This window comes from Lepidothrix coronata, unplaced genomic scaffold, assembly GCF_001604755.1.
Source record: "Lepidothrix coronata isolate B3197 unplaced genomic scaffold, Lepidothrix_coronata-1.0 Scaffold71, whole genome shotgun sequence".
In the NCBI taxonomy this organism is placed as follows: Eukaryota; Metazoa; Chordata; class Aves; order Passeriformes; family Pipridae; genus Lepidothrix; species Lepidothrix coronata.
Genome location: NW_016690251.1, coordinates 377,090 through 399,987, shown reverse-complemented (window position 1 = coordinate 399,987; position 22,898 = coordinate 377,090). Strand labels below are relative to the sequence as shown.

Here is a 22,898-nt window from a genome sequence, read left to right as displayed (position 1 = left end):
CCAGGGAATATGCTATTTGTTGTCAGATTACCAGCAAAGCATCTTACAGAGTTAGTCAGCATGTCAATGAGCACTTCAGCTCTGACAAGTCTGTGCTACACAGCAGTCTATGCAGTAGACCTCAGGGCATCATGCTCTCCAAAGCTTTCTCTCCCTGGGGGTTGTTATCTTTAGTCTGACTCTTGGCCTGCCTTGCTTTGCCAGACCTATTATCTTTAGTCTGAGTGTTCTCTGAGAGAGAATAATTTCTTATTTAAGTAACAGTCACCATATGAAGAAAAAAAGGATGCTGCAGATTTGATATCTAAGGGCACATCCTCACCTCTGCTTGTAATTTGAGGCATCCCTTGTGTCTTTCAGACCACAAGGGCAGCTGGTGCATTAAACACCCTTCTGCTATTCACAGCTTCACCGTCCTTCATCTTTCAGTCTTGTAGCACTAGAAGTAACTGTCTCTCCTTGTCTTGCTCTTTGTGTTTAGGTGATAAGTGGATGTTGCCATGTTTTTTCTTCCTAATAATTCTCAAAGGTCATCCTTATTTCTTTGTTCACACAATTCTGGTCTCCTTCTGTCCCACTTCTCCCATTTCTGTGCTAAGGACAGGGCTTACTGTCACTGTTCTCCCCCACCATCCCCCAATTCTCTGCTCTTGGATCTTACCAAGTTGCCTGCTACCCGACAGTTATATCAGCACTTTTCTCGTTTCACAAATGCATTTGACCTTCCTTTGTCACTAACTGTCTCCTGGCCATGAATGAATTACAGATTAAATCATTATCATCTATTCTGCTTTTCCTCTAATGCCTGGAAGTTCTCCTCCACTCTTCCTAGCTGCAAAGGCTCTTTAGTTATGCATTCCAAACCCAGCCTGAGTGGTTTAGGTCTGTTAATTTATGGACACTGACTGACTTGCTATGTACTCATTGCATGCACAAAGGCAACTGTCTTGATCAGCAGCATTTTACTGAGAAGCTGCTTATGTTCAGAGCCTCTAGCATTAATAGAGGACAAGTGAATGTAGGGCATGCAGCAGAGAAGGATAAACACTCTCTGTACTGGGAACTTGCACTGGTACCTCCATACACATTCCCACACAGAGGCAGTGTGTCGTAGCTGATGTTGCATGGCTGGCAACACAGCAGTATTTGAATGCAAATCCTAGACTGCTGCTGTAGCCCTTGGACCATTCTGCCTCTATGCTTTTGCCTAAGCAGGCCCTCTCTTCCAAGGGGAATCAACACTCTGGAAGGCAGAAGGCAGCTGTGTTAGTCACCTACTTTTGCTTCCTTGTCTGCTGCTAAATTAAAAAAAAATCAAATTCACTAAGGCCGTATGAAAAAGGAAATATGTACGGATGTGAGGAAATATGTACATGTCTATGAGCATGTTCAGGTTCTTGCATGACCTTGGGTCTGTGGAAAGCTCTTACAGATGTGGTTGAATGTATGTCCTGGAGGACTTTGTTTAGAGTAGCATGATTTAAATAAACAAAGAAAGAAACAAAACACAAACAAAAACCCCGAACTACCCTGATAATTAGGAAATGGCTTAGTCATATCAAGTTCTTCAGATGTAAAAGTTTGTATGTTGCAATTGTATGAATTGATAGATGCAGGTTAACCAAGATGGCCATGACTCACAGCTGAAGTATGAAGAATAGATTTATTCCATCATTGCAGAGACATACATACACTGCTAAGTCCAAACTTAGCAGGGGCAAAATCGCCAACCCAGTATGGGCTTTGCTGTGCATATTAAAGGCCTGATGCATATGCAAACTCATCAACAGGCTCTGTTTTTACAATTCTAAACTCTCTTATCTCCATTCCCTCCAAGCCTGTGTGAAAGAGTGCTTTTAAGTATTTAGCAACATTCTGTTATCTTTGAGAGAATTCCATTTCTTTCATCAGACAGAAAACAACCCAAAGGAAACACGTGTGAAAATTCCCACACTGAAAAATTATTCTTAGCATCAGAGAATAATCTAGGTTGGAGAAGACCTCTGAAATCATTGAGTCCAACCCTATGACCTAACACCACCTTGTCAAATAGACCATGGCACTAAGTGCCACATCCTGACTTTTCTTAAACACTTCTAGGGGCAGGGACTCCACCACCTCCCTGGGCAGCCCATTCCACTGCCCAATAGCTCTTTCTGTGAAGAATTTCTTCCTAATATCTAACCTAAACCTCCCCTGGTGCAGCTTAAGACTGTGTCCTCTTGTCCTATTGCTTGTTGCCTGGGAGAAGAGACCAACACTCACCTGGCTACAACCTCCTTTCAGGTAGTTGTAGAGAGTGATGAAGTCTCCCCTGAGCCTCCTCTTTTCCAGGCTGAACAACCTTAGCTCCTTTAGCTGCTTCTCATAGGACTTGTTCTCCAGACCCTTCACCAGCCTCATTGCCCTTCTTTGGACCTGCTCCAGCACCTCAATGTCCTTCCTGAATTGAAGGGCCCAGAACTGTACACAGCACTTGAGGTGTGGCCTCACCAGCACTGAGTACAGGGGAAGAATCACTTCCCTGGTCCTGCTGGCCACAGTGTTCCTGATACAGGCCAGGATGCCATTGGCCTTCTTGGCCACCTGGGCACACTGCTGGCTCATATTCAACCTGCTGTCAATCAGTACCCCCAGGTCCCTTTCTGCCTTCCGAGCTGCAGGGTTATCTTGAGTGGAAACAACTAAAAATAGCACTATCTCCTCACCAAATCTTCCATTTTCAACCCTTCCTCCCCACACAATATAATGTGTGGACTCTGCATAGATGAACGTTGGCAAACAAGGGCTCTTAGACATCTTGGATAAGCAGTTAGAGTTTGTGTTATCAGTAGGTTAACCCACGGTAACTCCTTTGGATCAACTATTCAGGGTAATTGAAATGCAAAGGCTACTGTAAAGACATTTAAATATTTGAATTTATTTAAAACCTGCACCTTATTTTAATAGTCGGTAATTGCCAGGGCATAGAGACCCTTGTATTCCTTCAGAAATTGCTTGTGTAGATTGTGAAAATGCAGCTGAAACTGTATCCTGGAAGAAAGCACTGAGCAACAGTGATGGATGGGATTGGTCAGACTTTTAAGTTCTTTGTGTTTACCCACTACAGACTCAGTGCATGGTGGAAGAGGAGCAGAGAAACGGTGTCTGCCCCAGTTCCCCTGTCCGAGTGCCTCCGGAGTCCCCCACCGCACAAGTACGCTCCCTCAGATACCGCCGTGTGAACAGCCCAGAGTCAGAACGCCTCTCCACTGCTGATGGCAAAGGGGATCCACATGAAAGAAGGTTTGTTCACCCTCTGTAGCCTCCTACTTTTTCTAGCAGTGTCTTGATGATTGACCACTGAGACCAACCTAATCGTTAGATCAGCAGGCACTGGAAGTTTATTTCTGGGTAGAGGAGTTCATGAGCTTTATAATCTTTCTGATGAGATATAAGCTCATGTCTCTTAATAAGGAGAGTTAGTGGGAATGATTCCCATCCTGTCCCTGGATGGGAAGAACTCCACAGATGGAAGGAGGGACATTTTTCAAAGGAAAAGCAAAGCATCAAATCAGAGATAAAGTAACAGTCAGAAAACTTTTGACAAATCTTCTTAGGATACATACACGTAGGGGTGTATATATTCTGTAACTGGCAGATCCTGATTTGGTGGGTTTCATTATTTTATTATTTTTCCTTATTTTTCATCAATAGGAGTAGTAGTATTCACTTTTCAGCATACAGCATTGTACTTGTTTGCATGTGAAAAGTACACTTTGCATCTTGATTTTGAGGTATTAGGAATACTTTCTCTCAGATCCACAGCAAAGAAATAAACAAAAAAAAACAAGATTAATAAAAAATGATGAAAAGAAGCTTTTTAAACTATTGTGTGTTGGAGAACATATTTACAAAACATAAACCCTTGGTACTGGTAATGCCCTTCACATCTGTTTTCTGCTTCTAATTGAAATTCAGGGCATGCACTGTGGTTGTAGGATATGGTGAAATGGCCCCTCTAAAAGAGGTAAGGGAGAGACAGGCCTTCTCTGAGAAAATCTGACAGACTTCAGCCAAGAAGAACAGTCACAAGGAGACGGTAGCTGGAAACGAAGTAGGATGTAAAGGAACTAGAGAGAGGAAGAGCCCCAAGCACTACCCCCAGTGTATTAGGCAGTGTTTTATTCTGAGTGGCTGGGGTAATCTAATGCTTTTCTGTAGTTTAGAAAAGACTGTTTGGGTTGCTATTAATAATTTAGGGTTTGAATAACTTGCTACCTGTTTGTTTTCTTCTTGCTCAGAAAAAAGACTCTTTAAAATAGGAAGGAAAACAAGGCAATATAAAGTCAGCAACACTAGTCCTGTATATTCACTAAATCCTTCTAACTCCTTACTTTTTTTCTTCCTCTCTTCCTTGTCTACTCAGCATCATGCTAAATGCATCCATTTCTCCTGTCTTCTTTCTTCAGCTTCTGGTTTTAAAATCAGTATCTTTTTTCATCTTCCAAGTAGCCTGCACCAAGTATGGTGCAAATAGAATCCCATTCTGCCCCACAATCTCTCTTTATTCTGTTTTCATCCTTTTGCAACACAGATTTGATTCCCAGCTTTGGCAAATTCTTTTGGCTTTCTGGAGTAAATTATTCTTCTCAAGGTGTCTCTCCTCTGCTGGGGAATGGATGAAGACGTTGGCTAAATTCAGAGTTTTGTTTTATTTTTTCAGCAACAGCTCTTTAAAATCCAATTCTTCATACACACAGTACAGGCCATTTTTCATTCTTAGTTGGCATACTTAAGTGGTCCTCCTTCACAACAATATCTTTTTAAGACTATAACAAGTACAGCCTTTCAGATCCATCACATGGCTTTTGCTGAGATCTTTGTTTTTGCTCACAACTTTTATCCACATCAACTTTTGGTTCACCTCTTTCTCTACTTCCCCTTTCTTCATCAAAAACTGAAAGGCTTTCCCAGAAGAATCTGCAAGATGATCCTTTTAGAAATCACTTTGTAAAACACACTGCAGATGTCCAAAAATCTGAGCAGCAGACACTTTGGCTTTGTGCAGCAAGCTGCTTGCCTCTGAGATAGGTGGAAAAGCAAAGTAAGAGGCAGATGCAGGCCAAGTGAGAAACCTGGATCATAACACTGTGGAGCAGAAAGACAGGAGTGCCACTGGCTTCTCCAGCTGAGATGCTGTCAGAGCTATTGAAGCACAAGGAGCTTCCAGAGCCTTTTTGAAAGGTATTTCTTCATGGGTGCAGAAACTGCTGCTATTTAGACTGTGAACCTAACATTATACTACCCTTTGTAAAAGGATACTTGCCATATTTACTTTGTGCTTCTTCAGAATATGTTGGGGTTATCTGTGTGTAATGGGATGAAAGATTCTTGCTGTCTTCAAAGAACTTGTGTGGCCGCCTTAGAGGCCTCAGTGGCCACCACAGAGAGAGCACAGTGAAGCTGGTTACAGGAGCCCAGGAGAGACACTAGTTAGTCAGACAGTAGATTTAGGATTTAGGGGTGTTTTGGTCTGATTTTTTTTCACAAGCCAGTAAAACTTACCAAAGGGGAAGGGTGTTGTTGGAGGAAAATGGCTTTGATTCTGTCTAGGAGGAAAAGAGATGCTGAATTGGCTGTTACACTGAAGCACTTTAAGGGAACATCTTTATGCCACTGTAGGTTCTAGAGAAATATTTTTGCTTAAGCCTGTCTTTCTGAAGCGTACCAAGAAATAAGTGAGAAGGACTATACGGGTTTTCTCTTATCATCCCTGTCTTTAACCACAAACCTGATGTATTTTTAATGGCTTCATGTTCTGTCTCTAGATCTCGAATGGATATACCTGGCTCTCCATCACGGCTTGTATGCTCCTCCCAGCCAGCCCAGATGCTGTCCATTGATACTGGCCAGGCTGACCGGCAGGCAAGTGGTAGGATGGATGTGTCTGCTTCAGTGGAACATGAAGCCCTCAGCAATGCTTTCCGCTCAGTACCACTTGCAGAAGAGGAGGACTTTGATAGCAAGGAGTGGGTTATCATTGATAAGGAGACAGAACTGAAGGACTTTCACCCAGGTGCTGAGCCAAGCACCTCTGGAACCACGGATGAGGAGCCCGAGGAACTAAGGCCTATTGAAGATGGTGAAGAGAGAAGGCGCTTGGGGGCAGATGCTGCAGTCAGGCCGAAGACGCATGATGGGCGAAGTCGGGGTATGCAGCCTGTGACTGAGGAGGACAGTTCCCACAGACATGAAGGACCTTCTCAAACAGTATCTGACAGTAGACATGAACAGCAGACAGGAAGTCCAGCCCACTCCCCCTTACATTCAGCACCAGCTCTCCGACAAAGGAGACGAGAATCTGAACCTACTGGTCCTCAGAGACAGGTAAGATCCCTGGGTCTGTACCTTGTTGCCTAGCATAGCATCATCTTAGGAAACCTCAGCTGTGCTGGAGAAGTCTTTGATTCCAAGCATGATTGCTCTTGTGAAACTCTTCTGACAGTGCTTGCAAATGTTGTGAACACCTTAGAAGTGCTCCCTATAGCTGTAGTGACATAGTCCACTTCTGAGGACACACTGTTATGGAGATCTTTCAGCCATTTTGGCACAGGAACAAGAGGAGAGCGCAGTTGTGATTGTGGGTATCTTTAGTCAGTTCTCTTATGCTTTCCCACAGTGTTTTGTTAATAACTGCTTAGTTGAATGGAAGTGTTGCTAGCAAATCTTCTCCACGTAGTTTCTCAGCAGCAACAGCAGTGTATGGCAAGAAAATGCCCTCTAATCTAATTACGTATCAGCACAGGCCTGCAGTAATGCAAATCATAACATAACTTCCTGAAATTAAACTTTCTTTTAAATACCTGATATAAAGCTCAGAGTAACCAGCACACACATCCCATCAACCTTACTTCAGTGAGAGGCATTGTTGTTACCATGTATTTAGTCACAGAAATGTTCTTTACCTACTGTGTTTTTTTTCTAGATAGTTGTAGAGGGCTTTTTTTCTTTCAGTTTTGCTTTTTTCCTGTGATCCTCTAATGCTATAAAGAAGTTCAGTTTTTGGTGGGAGGTAATTTATTAGATTACATGGAAAAATATGATACACTGTTAGGCTCAGAGTTCCTCTGTCATATCTAATCTTCCTTTCTCAGAAGAAGGCTGTCTCAGAGTGCTCAGTGCAAGAGACAATCAAATTGTTCTCCTGAGAGCTTTTTGTATTTATATGTTAATGAAGATCTCTCATGCACGTGGGATCCATATGCACAGCAAAGAGCAGGCGAGTTTTGGGTAATGTACACAGTTATACCCTGCTATGACAGACATTTGTACAGTCTGCTTGTTCCTCTCTGGAAGATGGTAACTCCATTTCCCCTTCCCTCTCGAGCTTTTTCTCCAAGGAAGTGTTCACTGGACTGGAGCATGTTAAAAGAACATCCTTCCATTCAGGTCTTGCCCAGTTTCTTCTCCTCTCTGGATCCTTGAGAGGTAGAAGGGAAAAAGGACTGTTAGTTTTGGCAGCAAAATGGGAATGATAAAAGAATCTATGTAAAAGGAATCAAAGCAAGGTGTTGCTTGCTAAGGTGTATCAGGCTGCAGCACTTACAGGAAGGGTAGAAATGCTGACAGCAGACACTAGTGGGACTGTCCTGCTGAGCGTGGAATAGAAGCTGAACATGCTTCTCATGGAGACTGCATCCAGTTGCAAGGTTCCTAAATAGAGGTGTTTGTTGTATAAAGCCAATTTGTTGAATGCTCCAGATATCTAGAGATTACATGAGGCAAGATTGGCAGAGTTGGAAAGGTTTGTGTCTGAATTTTTGATGTGTGTACACTTACTGGGTTGGTCAGTGCAGGATCTGCAAGATGCAATGAACATGGTAAGAGCCAACTGATAAGAATCAGCTGTAAAAAACATCAGGGACACTTCACTGACATATTTATTGTGACTAAAGAAGGCCAGAGATGCCTTCTTGGCCACAGAATGTACACCCCTGTGTGAAATGACTGAGGGAGTTGGGTATGGGGCAGTACGAAGGCTGCTTATCACTGCACAGTGATACTTAACAAGCAGGCAAGAAAGGTAAATCAGTGGGATTGTGGGTGATTACTGCTAATATAATAGACAGGCTTCATTCTCCAGCTGACTGGATTTTTTTGTTCCTATGCTCTGAAATACCCTCTATTTACTCCTTGGCCTAGCTTTGTGCATACAGACCAACACTGGACTTCTTTGGCTGACTGGGATTTAATTATTCTTCCTTTGATGTCTGGATCCTTCAGTTGCCTCTATACACACAGCTTTGAAGTGATATTCATGTTTTTCCATTTGCTGTCACAAAACCAACTACTAACTCTCAAAGGAAAAATGACTTGGTGCCTAAAGGAAAGCAGAAGCCTGTTCTCCTTAGGTATAGCAAATAAGGAGGGACACTAACAAGAAGTTGACCGACAATTTAACTAGTGAAGATACTGATGGCCTTGTTAGCAATGACACGTTTCCTGTAGCTCAGGCTTGGGCTTCCCTGGATTTGATTGAAGCTGGGATTAGGCTCTGTGTATGTATATGTGCGTGCATGTTAGTAAATCTTCCTTATCTTTGCATATGAACTGAGCCTTTAGGATAGATAAAAATTTCACTAAATGCAGAACTACTGTGATTGATGTCATAGGCTTTGTTGTACCAATTTGTGACCTCATTTTGGTGTCCCAAAAACCGGTGATCATCCATTGGTGTCAATAGAGTACTAACTGAGAGCAATTGGGTAATCCCTGTTCTAATGTTTTTTCTGTTTCTCCATTACCTGGCTTCCATATATGAGCCTTTACTGGCAGAAAGTCAGTGACTTCTGGATTGTCATAGACTCACAACATGCCTGAGATTGGAAGGGACCTCTAGAGATCACCTAGTCCCACCCTGTGCTCCAGGATGGATCACCTAGAGCAGGTTGCTCAGGACAGTGTCCAATCAGGAAGCTCTGAGGATGGAGATTCCACAACATCTCTGGGCAACCTGTTCCAGTGTTCAATCACGGTTATGATAAAAAACTTTTTCTTATGTTTAAGTGGAATTTCCTGTATTTCAATTTATGTCCATTTCTTCTTGTTCTTTCACTGGACACCATAAAGAAGATTGTGGATCCATCTTCTTTTTCCCATCAGGTATTTATAAATGTTGATAAGAACCTGCCTGAGCCTTCTCTTTTCCAGAATAAAAGATCCCAGCTCTCACAGCCTTTCCTCAAGTGAAAGGTCTCCCAATCCCTTCATCATCTTTGTGACTCTTCTCTGGACTATCTCCAGTATGTCCATGTTTCTCTTATACTGGGCACCTCAGAACTGGAACACAGCACTCCAGGTGCTGAGTAGAGGGGAAGGACCATGTCACCCATCCTGCTGGCAGCACTCCTAATGCATCCTGGGAGGCTTTGGGGCCTTTCTGCCACAAAGGCACCTTGTTGGCTTGTGTCCAGCTTAGAGGCCACCAGGACCTCCAGGTACTTCTCTGTCAAACTCCTTTCCAAACAGGTGACCCCCAGCATGTTCTGTTCCTTCTCACACACAGGACTTTGCAATCCCCTTTGTTGAACTTAGTGATTTTGCCCATTTCACCAGCCTATCCAGGCACCTCTGAATGTCAGCACTTGTATCACCTGTGAATCTGCTGAAGGTACACTCTGTCCCATCATCCAGGTCATTAATGAAGTTGTTAAACAGTGATGGCCTTATCCGCCCATGGCTACACCACTAGTGACCGGCCTCCAGCTGGACTTTTTTTCTCTAAACACTTTGAGGCCAGGAGCTCAGCCAGTTTTCAGTCCGACTGACTGTCTACTTATCTAGCCTATATTTCATCATTTTGTCTGTATGAGAGGTGGTGCTGTCCTCGTGAAACTCTGTGGGTGTAAGAGGGAGCCTAATATGATCAGATGCTGCTGCTAGGAAAGTCAAGTACAGAGGAGGCTCAGAATAGCCTGGGGGAATTTCTGACCCAAATATTCTCACATATTAGATACCTCCCAGTTTCAGATAACAAGAAGATTGCTGCAGTGGAGCATAGACCTCATGGGAAGTCCTAGTATAGAGGAAGAACAGGTCTGTCATGAAACTATGTCCTATTCAGGCCTAACAGAGCTCTTAGGATTTGCTTTAATGTATGCATTTCAGGCATGTACTAATAAGTCTCTGCTTATTTTTATGCACTAATGTGCATATAAAGCTATAGAAATAGATTAAAAATGACTGGAAAAAAGGATTGAACCTCCACTTCTGCTTACATATCAATCCTGACGCAGGGTTGCGCTTACTGTTGGAAATAATTTAAATCCACACCTCATAATCTAATTTAAAAATCTGTCAAGTTCTTAAACATGCTGAGTAAATTCACTGATACTTGGCAGAGATGGCAACTTACTGCTGCCTTCTGCATTAAAGAGAATTACAAATGTTCTTAAATTTATGAGTTTTAGAAATTAGTTCTGACCATAGTTCTGTGCTCATTGGTGTTTCTTGACTCTGTCTCCTCTGCTGCTAGTGCAGTTGGCATTGTACAAAATGTTTTGAGATTTACCTGCCTAATACATGCCTGTCCAAATGATGTCACATGTACAAACCACCAGAAAAGCAAAAAGTGAAAGTGGGAGATGATATTAACTCTTCTTTACCTATTCTTGGATATATTCCGCAGAGTTCAGAGAGCATTTTTCTTTTCTCTCTTATAGTACTTATCTCCCAGAGCCAAGAGTTTATCTTTTAAAAAAGCTCCCAATGTGAAGAGACATTGATGTTTTTCCTCACCAGCTCAGCTGTGTAATTAGAATCACTCTTCAAAAACATCTCACTTGATGCTGTTTCAGGCCTCTTTTCTCCCCCAGCCAGCCTTTCACAGCCAGGAGAATGCCACAAACAGGCTTAGTTGAAGATATCCATGTCTCAAGCCTGAGAAAGCAGCAGCTGTAGAGCTTTTGAGTCCTTCCCAGCTATAGACCACCATGGGTGTCTTTGCTGAGAGATCACACATGGATGCTGAGCATGAAGACCTGGGTTGGTAATTCTGACAGGCAGTCAGAAGCACATTGCCCAGCCAGGCAGGGGATGATGCTGTTCTCTTCCTCCATTGATTTGAGCTAGTGATGACTGTTCCTCAGAAAGGGACACAGAGACACAGGAGAGGGCTGCCTCACAATAAGGAGAGGGCTCCAGCATTTTGGGTGAGCTGTACTGCCTCTCTGGTTCATGTTGTATAGAACCCTGGGCTGCCCCAGGTCTGTTACCTGGAGGAACTCTGATTTGCACTGAGGACTGAAAGCGAGCAGGACTTTCTCTAGGTTATATTTTTTTGAAGCCCAGTGGCCTCCGTGGCCCCAGACCCTGGAGCAGTGATGAGGGAAATCCTTGTCACTCCCAGGGTGCCTATAGACAGCAGGAGAAGAGGACATAAACAACTTCACTGGCTCTGAGGCAGAAAGAAGAAAAGCTGGGCTGAAATAATTGAGCAGTGGGTAGAAGCAAAACACAGCAGAGTCTCAGGGTTAAAACCCTGGGCAGAAGAGGTAGGTTGAGGGAAGAAGATGGTAGGAAAAATGAGATATGAAATGGTGCTATGTGTCTTGGTTTCCTTTCCCTTCTACAGCATTGTCTATGGGCTGCTCTAAGGGGACCCGAGGGATGATTTCTCTGTGAGAAATGGACATTTTCAGAAGAGGGGAAGACTCTTTGTTCGTTGCTTAGTGTAATTCCTATTGAGCTGCGTTTGGTGCTTGTTGTAGATTATGTGATTCTTTGACATTCAACTCCTCCAGCTTCCCTTCATGAGAAGAGGAGCTTGTCAGCTGATGGAGAAGGATGAATGTAGAGTTGGCCTTTCAGACTCTTTAGATTCAGGGTCCCTATCCATCCATGTGTTAGGAATAAAGGATCAGCAAAAGGGTGATAGTAGAAGTAATGTTCACCTCTGCTCTTTATCTATCTATCTATCTATCTATCTATCTATCTATCTATCTATCTATCTATCTACAGGTAATAGCAATTAAAACCTTAAGCTCAGCAGAAATTCCTAATTACATTTTATATCTCTAAAATATACTGAGCTCTACCAACATCACATTTTTCTGAGACATCACATGCGAGGTGTCATACTGCTCCTGTCCAAACAGAGCAGAATAGGCCTGTTGGAAAGTGGTCCAACCTGATTACTGCAAGGGGACAAAAGGGAGCAGCACTTTCATCATTGACTGTGTAACTTATGCATTACAGCATCAATGAAAAAAAGTGGCATGTCTGTAACCTCAGCTTCAGCCCAGAGGCAACAAAACCAAAGTGCGCTTGCTGATGGGGTGTTATAATTTGCTCCTTCATGGCCTGGGCAAGGTCCTTGGTCTTGTGCTGTAAAGGAAGTCTATCAGGGTAGCTGGTAGCTTTTGATCTGAGAAATCTTTACCATGTTGGGATGATGTATACCCTAGAAATCATACAATATGATGAATCCAAACATGGAGCAAAAACTAAGAATAAAAATTCCAGTATGCTTAGTTGTGCAGCTTGCGAACACCCAGGGCTAAATTTCAACACCATCTATGCAAAAAGAGATGCTTGTCTTTATGAGAAATTAATTCTGCTGTCTGGATTTTATTTGTCTATCTCAAGTACCCTGTATGACAGCATTATATTATTATTATCATCTGAGACTGACCTATGCAGTGACATGCAATACATTTAGGTCTGTGAATAATTGCTTTTCACATTTAATGCCCACCATGAACTGAGTAACTCTCAGGTGCTTATGAAAATATCTGTCTCAAAGCACTGCAAAGATATTGAAGGTGACAGGAAAGAGATGAGACTGGATGACATTCAGCTCTTTTTCTAGTGCAAGGTCAACATCTCCAGTAAGGTATGGAGAGCAGTTTTGTCTTAAAGAAAATACAATATTGCATTTTCACATTTCCCAATTACATTTTGAAACCTGTGGAGACTTCCTGAAAAGAAATGCAGCACAAGGAAGGGAATGGATTTGAAAGGAAAAATGGGATTCTGAAAAAAATGATCTGGTGTTGGAAACTGAGGTTGCTGACCCCTGTGAAAGTGCTAGTTTCATAAGAGGTAGAAAGAGGAGGAAGGGCTTAGCATTTTCAAGGTGAAGAATCTGAAGTTGTTCCCATAATACTTCTCTCTTCCAGTCAGTGTGTAAAGGGAAGGTAGGGACTGCGATCTCAATCTGACACAAGTTGTCTGTCCTCTGTGCGTGTACTTCCTCCCTCTCCTGGCTATCCCCGGATCACAGAAGCAGAAAAGGGACCTAAGAGTGCATCTTCTCATGTCCTCCTGTGGCTTTGTGTTTCAAATTTCACACTGAAAGGAGAACTATACTCTGCCTGCCTTTCCAGCTGCTGTCTGTGCTCTGCTTACCAGAACTGGAAGCATTAACACTCCCCCTGCAGGTACTCAATATGAAAGTGTATCAGGAGGCCGGCAGTGTAAGTGTGAGAAAAGTGTACTAACAGCCCCCAAAGTTGCCTTTGCAAATCCCTGGAGCGAGTTTTAATGAGACTCGTTGAAAGAGCCCCTGAGAATCCCTCGCTTTTAAATACACATAATCATTTTAGCACCAGGTGTTTCACCTTTTCTTGTACACATGGTTTCCAAATGTGTTCAGAGTTTGAGTGTTACCTATATGCAAAATGTATGAATAGCCTAATGACATGCCAAGATGAGCAATGCCAATGGAACAGAGGGGTGAGGCATGTGGCCCGAAGAGCCAAAGGAGGGGACTGACGTAGCAGAGCCTGACACTGCTGGTGTCGCTCATGTCCGTGTGTGGCTGGGGAGAGCATGGCAGGCCCCCTGTAATGGCAGGCTTCCATGGTGCTCATAGCATCCCTGGGAATTGATAGACACAGAGCAGTAAGTAAGGCCCTGTGTAGAGCAAAAGCATTTTTCATCCACCGGCGAAGATGTCTGCAGCATGCGCATCACAAACCAGGGGCGAGTCAAGTCTTTGCCTGACACCTTTTCCTCCACTCTTCTTGGTCTTTTTCAGTTGGAGGAGGACAGGCCTTCTCAGCACTCCCTCCCGAGGTACAGCCCCCTGAGAAGACTGGCGTCCTCCGTTTTCTCCTCCTCAACCCTGGAGACAGAACACTACCCTCACGTTGGTGGCACTTTCATACAGCGCAGCCGTTCAGCGGAGAGCAGCCCCGTGCGCATGCCCCACCGCAGGCACATGCCCCTCACGGCAGGAAACCACAGACTCATGCCTTCCGTCCTCCGCATTTCCAGGTCCCAGCTCCAGCAGGTGTGGGCCCGCTTCACACACAAAACATAGCCTGTTCAGGGAAGCAGCAGCCTCCATAATGCAATAATAGATCCCACCTCCCCACAATGTGTCACCACTTAATGCAATATTGAATCCCAGACAACACTGGCCTAAGGTACTGTAACTTCCAAAGCCCCTGCAACCAGACCCCACAGAGACTGAAAACATCTGCCTTTCTAAACCTCCCAGCAGCCTGGGCAAGGGGCGGCAGCAAGGCCGAAGATGAGAACATGGATGGTGAACGTGTGATGTGTGAAAGAGATGGATGTCAGGGCTCATCTGAAACGCTCGCTCGCGGGTCCTGCAGCCTTGGGGTAGGAAGTGCAGGGCTGCCTCACTGAACACATGCAATCAAGCAACAAACATTGTCAAATTATGACTGAACTGGAGAGACCTTCCTTGGCAAATCGGTTCAAGCATCTTTGTTGGTATCTTACACTGGGCTGAATCTGTAAGCCGTTTTACTCCATCTAGATATAGGTAGACTCCCACTGAAAGCTCACCTGAGGCAGGACCTCAGGTTTGTCCCTCTTGTGGAGTTACGATCATGTATCTCTTTGTTGTTTTGGCTTTGGAAATCCCCTTGTTTTTGTTGACATTTGGTTTCCATGCAGTCACCACACACTTCTGTCTCTCTAGCTTTGCCTCTGTTACATGGCAATGGAACTGTGTGTCTGCTCTCCACTCCTAAGCTGCTCTAAATTTTCCTGCCTTCTCCTAGAGGCACTGACTGTCAAGAGTTGGTTAGCAAGGATTTTCTTACTGATCTGGCTGTATATTACACTGTTTCTAAACTCCAGAAGTTTTAGACACCTGCGGCTTTTCAGTGGCAGAGCAGTCCTGCTCCTTGGCCTTTCTTGGAAATACCCGTGGTAAAATATCTCACTTGAGAAATAAAGTGGCCTCAGCTCTTGGTATACTGAGACCCCGGAGTCCTTGCCTAAAACTGACTTGAATCTCAGAGGAAAAGGGAGACCAAAGTTAATTTAAATTGTCATAAGTATACTTATTTCCTGTACTCGTAGAAATATATTGCCCTTCTCAGTGGAGCTGCAGTGTAAAACACCAGATTGTATGAAGACCTTCTGTAATTAAGTGATTGTAGTAACTGTCTTCTATTGGCATGAGCCTTTGGTCCAATATTCTGGGAAAAGAGGCATTATGGATGTTAAGGTTGAAGAAGAAGGGCTCACTGCTAGTGCTCAGGGCTTTAGGAAAGTGCAAGTTAACACACCCTTTTTGAGAAGATTCAGCACCGTTATGACCAGTCTCTTCCCACCACAGTCATTCTTGATTCAGTGACATCAATTTCCTTTGATTTGCCCCAAGACCACATGTGAACAGGACAATTTACTGCTCAACCAAAGTTTTTATCTGCATTTTGTTCATCAGTTTTGTTTTTAAAAAAGGGACTGGGCATTGCCAGGAATACTTCGGCTGAATTAACCGGTAGCCTAATCCTATTTGACAGTTCTCTTGTCAAGATACCAGAAAGAGCAAGGCTTTACTCTTCTCAAAGTAAGACGAGAAGGGATGATTTCCTTAAGTAGACTCTTCTCTGATGTCATTTATTTCCAGTAGACAGTTGAATAGAACAACAGATTCTGGAGGAAATGGAATTTGTGAAAGAAGTAGACTTAAACTCAGTAACTCTTAATAATTTTTGTTCATAGCCTCCAAAACACTGATGTTCACTTTTCAGGGTCAATTTTAGGAATGTAAATTACTCTTGTTCTATTTTTAAAGAAAAATCGAACAATTTTTAGTTTTGCCAGTGAGAGAAGGGAACAAACAGGATAACTGGGTGTTTATAAAATCCAACCCTTTTATTCAGACAAAAACAATGACTAGCTCCATACATAAAATTCAAAGTTCAGTAATCTACCTAATGCTACTCATCATGGTTATATATAGAACTGCTCTTCTAAGTTCAAAAGTCTGATTGATAAAGATGGTTTATTTATATAGACTTCAAGTAAGACTTTCTACCAGTTAAAATTATTAATAAATTGAAAGCCAACTAACCAAACAAAATATGTTTATATGTTGCTATCTCTTACAAGAGGGGGCTGTTTCTCATTAGGATTCCTGATCTCCTGCCCTTAGCTCAGCACTATTCCACACCTTTAGTGGCTGTCAAGAAGAAAAGAGAAATCACTGAGGAGAAGGTTTGTAGTGACAGAAGGTGGGTGGTTTGATAAAATACTACTGACAGGCCAGCTCTGCAGAAGGATCTGGATTGCTTGATAAATTGCTTGCATTGAAAGTAATGTTTGCATTCACCTAGGGGCAAGGTCATGTTTTGAGTACAAAGAATATAGGTCACATGTACAGTTTGGGAGACACTGTGCCCTGGGAGGTGCTGTCTCCCAGAATGAGGTGGAAGTTAGGTGCAGTAATTAACTGCATCTAAGTTCTCATTATGCTGCTACAACAAAAAAGAATAAATACATTTTTCTTTTATGTATCAGCAGGAAATGAAGATGTGAGCAGAGGGGAGATCTTTTGTAGTGGTGAGATCACAACTCGACATCATATTCAAGTCTTCTCTGTAAATTTTTGTAAAAGAAAAACCTAAAAGAGGAGAAGTGATACAAGAATGTCTGATTCTGTAAAACCTGCCTTGTAGAATGAGCTGAAAGAAATGCAGTCTGTCATTAAAGACAACACTAAAAAGTGACATGATTGCTGTTAGGTCGACCTCTGCCTGAAGAGAGCAAGACAGGTTTTATTCTGCCAGGCAAAGATATTGGTATTAGTGCTGGAAGGTAAAGTAGCAGAGGTAAAACTAGAAACAAGATGCTCATTTTAAAGACATAGGTGTGTAGTAAACCACTGAAATACATTATTAAAAGACACTGAATTCTTTGCTGTTCAGACTCTGTAAGGTGGGATATTGGTTTCTAAACCAGTCCTGTTAAACTGTCAAATTTGGGCTCTATACCAGAGTAACTGGACATGTTGCTGTTGCCTGGTTTTTATGGGAAGTCTTATTTCATGATCAATATGTCTTTTCCAACTTAATTCTGAACAAACTAATTGGTGATAATGGCTGGAATCCTGATGTTAAAGTAGTATGCTAAGAGTATTAAAAATAGTAAGTTTGCAATTTTTTAACATCTTCATTCTAGTGCTGTAATAATTACTATGGAGTCCACATATTGCTGAGGAACAGTTGGCAAATTAAATAAATGTGAAAATAGCTCTTTTTTATATATATGGAAATGTAATAAATTAATATTGAAACTAGTTGCAGTGCAATTCTAAAAACACTTCTGTAGATTACATTTATATTGCATTTATTTACTGTGTTTCATTTATAATGACTGCAATTATAAATGTAAATATGTCCAAAATTGGTTGGCAAAACCCCCCACAACTAGAAAGCTCAAAGGAAATGTCAAGCAGTCATTTTGCATTGGGGACTGCACTTTCATGGTCAAGTTAGGGGAACAGAAGTATCAGTTCTCCAAGAGATCCTCCCTACCCTTTCAGCCCTTTTTGTTGTGCCAGTGCCAGTGTTTGTGTGGCTGCACAGACCTGCACAGGGAAAAGGACAGTTGTTTTCAGTTTTTGTTCATTTCCTGCTTTGGTTCCCTGTCCATTTGCACAACTGCAAGCCAAGGTCAGCAGGGAGAAAAAGAAACCAACAACTAATAGAAGGCTGTTGGCATGAAAAGTGATCATGGGGTATGGGCTGAAAAGTTAGTTGCTCTAGTTATTTGTCCTTTTATGTTTGATAGGATTTTTTAAAAATTCCTCAACTGAGATAAGCCAATGTAAATCAATACTAGTAAAATAAAATTCCCTTTTGGCATCAGATTCTTAGAGAAATTATGTTCACCAGAAGGGTCCAAGAACAGTGTTTGCATCCTGAGAGATACTCTTCTTTTTACTTCCCATTGTACATAGCACTTGTTCTCCTCAGAATTCAAATTCAAAATGAGCATTTGCCACTTCCATCACAGAGATCATAAGCATCAGGACAGATAGCTGTTGCTAGGATCTCATGATCTACTTAAACAAGCAAATGTTCATCACTTGTAGTTACATACAAAAGCCATCTTTTTATATCTTGACCTCTTGTCTCCTTTCACTTTCTTTCGATGCAGAATGGGAGATGTTTCCAATTTATTACTCTCTCCCCAGCTGCCTGCTGTCAAATGCTTGGGTTAAGCAGCATGAATTGGGTAAATGTAGTTACACCGGCAAGCATTCACTTTCAGTGGAAGTTTTAGTGGGAGGGGGTTAACTGAAAATGAATTACACTGACACAGGTATACCCATGTTGACAGAGTCCCTGGTGTGAGCCTAACTTTGCCATTCCCATACCTTTCTACTAGTGCTGAGGGGCAGGCATGTGAAAGAGTCATGGTGCATCACCTCTCTGTTTAAAGTGTCTTCTGTCAGAGTTATGATAGAAAGTAAGATAGAAATGCCCCATAAAACAGCCATATGGGTGATATAATCCCATCCTTATGCTACCTCTTCATGTTGAAGTTGCTCTTGTTCTTCCACTCCTTCTCTATGTTGTGTGTCTGAACCTGGACATTGTGGTGGTCAAGGCTGCTGCAGGACTGTTGTTCTGAAAGGGGCAAACTCATTCAAAAGTTGTATTTGTTGAGCTAAATATCTTTGTGGCTCCTAGAGAGGTCCAACCTGGATGATGCTTTCCTTGCTTCATGACAGATGTTGACTCCAAGACTTTTCTTTCAACTCTTTTCCTGTAATTTATGTGGTGATTCTTCAAGGATCCCCAGAAACAGATCAGTCCACCTCTCCGATCTTGTGTCCAAATGAATTTTGAGGAGTCTGTAGGAAGCTGCTTTAGCTGCCTTTCAGTTACTAAGTACTCAGCTGAGGGCAAGAGTTTGGGTGCACCTTCTCCTTTCTGGTGCTGGGAGGCAGCAGGCACCGCCTGAGCTAGGAAGGATGTTGGCAGCTGACACCTTCCCTGCCCAGGATGAAGAAGCTATACTTGGACAGTTGGCCTCCAGGCTGGATTGAGATAAGGCAGCCTGTCTCCTCTAGGATCTCATGCATTGCTCTGTAACCAGAGAAATTGCTGAGGAGCTGCCACTCAGCCTATGTTTAAATTTGAATATGAATGCAAGAACAACAGCAGTTGGCTCTAGCCCCAGGCTGCTGGTAGACTTCACATGCAACACAATGATGAGACAGAACCCCCTTATCTTCACCTAACTGCTGAGAAGCTCCGTTTGATCTAGTTGCCTCTTTGTTCCCCTTTGCCTATCCTAACTCTTCCCCATATGACAGTCTTTTTGCTCCACCCTGGTTGCCTGTGTCCCACTCCACACATTCAACAGCCCCCGTGGTTTACTTCCATTGCCATTAATGGAATCTTATCCCTCACATTCTCATTGCATCCTTGGGTACCTGCACTACCTCCCGCCTTTGCCATTCCCAAGAATCTGCAAAACATGCCCCCTGCACCAGTTTCCTATGCATTCCATAGCTCACAGTGCACTATACAGTCCCTGTATCACTTTGATCAACCAAGAGGCCTTTCCTCCCCCTGATTTCCTTGGAGGAAATTGGGAAAAAAAAAAAGGTACATTTTGGCACTTGGAGAAGTCTCAGATCTACATGGAATCTGTGTGAGGATTGCATTGTTTAAAGGCAGCTTGATTTCAAAGATCATAATGGAAGATACCTTCCATTTTCAAGACAGCTTCACAAGTTTCAAATCCTGGAATCCTTAGTACTTAGGAAACTCCCCCAAATTATTGTCTGCATCAGCAGCTAAATTTAGACAACTAGCAATGCTCTTTACCTTAAGACACAGGTATCGTCTGTATTTGCAAACCGTGTAAATAGCTGGTTAAACACCACTTCTATCGTTGCGAGCACATCTCTAAGTTCCATTTAAATTGGTCCTGATCTCTGTGAGTGAGAAAATGTCTTGACTCCGGTTGCAAATTGTACAAGTTCTTCTAAATGGATGTTTTCTAAGCTGGCAAAATTGGCTGTCCCCATTTTCCAGCCTGGGAGTTGGGGGAGTGTGGAGAATCCAAATAGAAATAGAGTATTTAAAAACAGCCAGGACAGGGCAATTGTAAATGCAACAAAGCTGACACTTTTTTCATTAACTGTAAACTTTAACACACTGGTGTTTCCTCATGTTGCCTATCTTAATCTGGAGGTACCACAGAATGGTGGATTGTTTTCTTGAGGATTGGTGTTCTTCACTTTGGCACATATAATGACTGTTCTTCCCTTATCAAGCGTGTGCCACTGCCATTAGGCCACCAAAGTATCTTGTTGTTTTAAACAAGCTCTTTGTTTCTTCTACAGTTCCATTTGGCACTTAGCTCTCCCCAGCTGCTTCTGTGGCAGTCAGGCCCAAGTGTTATACAAGAAGGCAGTGTGCCTTTTAAAAACAGTCAACAGTCTTTTTTCCTTTGTGATACATTTTTTAGATAGAGGACCTCTGGAAAGAGACCTAATCATTTCAAACTGATCAGCCATAATAAGCGAAGGTGCTTCCCTAACCTGCTCACAGGGCAAAGAGGTTGAGTGGCACTTCAATAGTTGGGCTGTTTCTTTTCCAAGGGGTGCTCTAAAGCCAGTGAACATACACCTCTCTTCTAACTCACATAGGCTGTGAGCACTTTGAGATGAGAAACAAAACAAGTGTCATTCACAACATTTCTCTGCTCCGTGCTTCAAACATTTCTTCCAAAGATTTCACTTTGGAGTGTTTAACTACCTCATCTGTCTTTTGTTTCAGTAGCATCGCCAGGCTTTGGTACCATCTTTATCACTGGCTACACTGCCCCAAAGTGTGCGGCCTCTTATGAGAGTCTCGATGATTTGTTTTGTACTAGAAGCCTTCTACAGTCAGATGGGAAACCAGAGCAAACACCAATTCAGCCTTTTCAGAGTTTATTCAGAAACAACACTTATAGTCATGGTACTCCTACCTTCCTATGGCCTCTTAACCCAAAAGATCACCAAGTGCTTTATTTTTCCCGTGAGTCACTTCTCTGCTATTGACATGCAGGATTTCTGGAAGAAGCCAACAGCAAATAAAGCCTTTTCAGAACATGTCAGGATGAAGCCAGACATGAGAGTTTGATTGCACAGAGGGAATTTCAGGAGGCAGAATATTTTTTCATGATCTGTAAGTTGTCAGAACGGTAGGTGGGACCTATATACCAAATACAACGAATATCATTGAGACATTTCTTTGACTGCAAATCACCAGAACTTCACTTGCTCTCTTGTGTAAAAATGCACTATTTGAATCTGGTGCTGTGATCCTTTGTAAATAAATTAAGGCAAGAAAAGATAACCATTGCTAGTTTAGTCCTCTGTTGTAAAATAGCTTAACAATTGGATGCACTATGAGACTGAAGATTGGAAAGCATGGAAAGATATGTTCAGTCCTTTTCCTGTTTTCTAATATACTTCCTTGTCACACCTCCATCAATCTTCCATGATGTGTATATGTGGAACTTTTAAGTGCTTGACAGTGGCACACAAGATTATTCTTGAAAATATAAAATTTTCTACTGCTTTTCTGGAGGGATTGGTGACAGGTACAGACCATGTTTGTCCAGTGGGTCTAGCATCTCTTCCTTAGGCTACATGGAGTCTCTGTGGTATCCAGTCACATTTGTACTACAGCCACATAATACTGCGTCAATGACCTAATTTAGTTTTATTGTAAACTGCTGGGTTAGATGAATGACACGTTTCATTATGGTTGTCATTAGAGATTTATTCATGACACTATCAGAACTTTACCTGGAGCTGAGACCGTTTTACCACTTTCACATTGAATAAGGGCTCTTTTATCCCAATCTATTCAAAAGAGAAGCTTTTATTTTTATTTTTCCTTTTCTTGTTTCCCTTTGGTGACAAATGGGAAAGAACAATTTATAGACAGCTCTCGTATATTTGTCTAGCTCTACTTGGCAGTAACAGATGGCCTGCAAGAGGCTAGCTGAAAAAAAATAAAATTGCATTTCATAGCAGACAAGGTCTGAAGCCTTTAAAATTATGGATAATTTGCAAATCCCTAAAATCCTGTTAGTGTTTATTGTGAATAAAGTGCCCCAGATATTTCTCAGCTGGAGAACATGGGGTACCCTTCTTCTTGAGCTGCTTCCCCTGTAGTTGCCAGCCCTCCCCAGAGTGACTGGAGGAGATGACAATTTCTGGAGAGGCTGACCAAAGTAAGCCAGATGTGCTTCCTGATTTCACTGTTGTCCCCAGGGTGGTGTTGTGTTGCTTTTTGCTGGATCTTCCATTTCTGATTGTATGTATGTTTATATGTGTGCACGACCTGCACATGGAGGGTGAATGGCCACGTGTGGTCCTGCCTTACAGAAGTGTTTCTGTGCCAGTAATGGGCCACTTTGCACACACCCAAATGCTCAAAAGGCAAAAAGTTGCAAAGAACAAATCTCAACCAGTTACAGAAAGTATCCTTACAATGTCTGGTTCAGGTGGCACACCTGGCCTCCTTTGCATGTTTCAGGTCTGATTTTAGCAACCTGGCCCATCCCAGTTCTCTTAATTCAGTGTGTTGTGACACACATACATGTCTCTCTTTTTGCTGTCAACTGGTGGCAGA

At 42.5% G+C, this 22,898-nt stretch overlaps 1 protein-coding gene across 3 annotated transcripts in view; it reads left to right on the top strand.

Moving 5' to 3' along the window:
- The window catches only part of TTBK1 (tau tubulin kinase 1), a 108,861-nt gene that overhangs the window by 63,096 nt on the left and 22,867 nt on the right, over positions 1-22,898 (top strand). For all 3 annotated transcript variants that reach the window (XM_017818916.1, XM_017818917.1, XM_017818918.1), the window contains 2 exons: positions 3,110-3,285; positions 5,811-6,369. In XM_017818916.1, the coding sequence (XP_017674405.1) occupies positions 3,110-3,285; positions 5,811-6,369 (735 nt within the window). The remainder of the gene's footprint in view (positions 1-3,109; positions 3,286-5,810; positions 6,370-22,898) is intronic.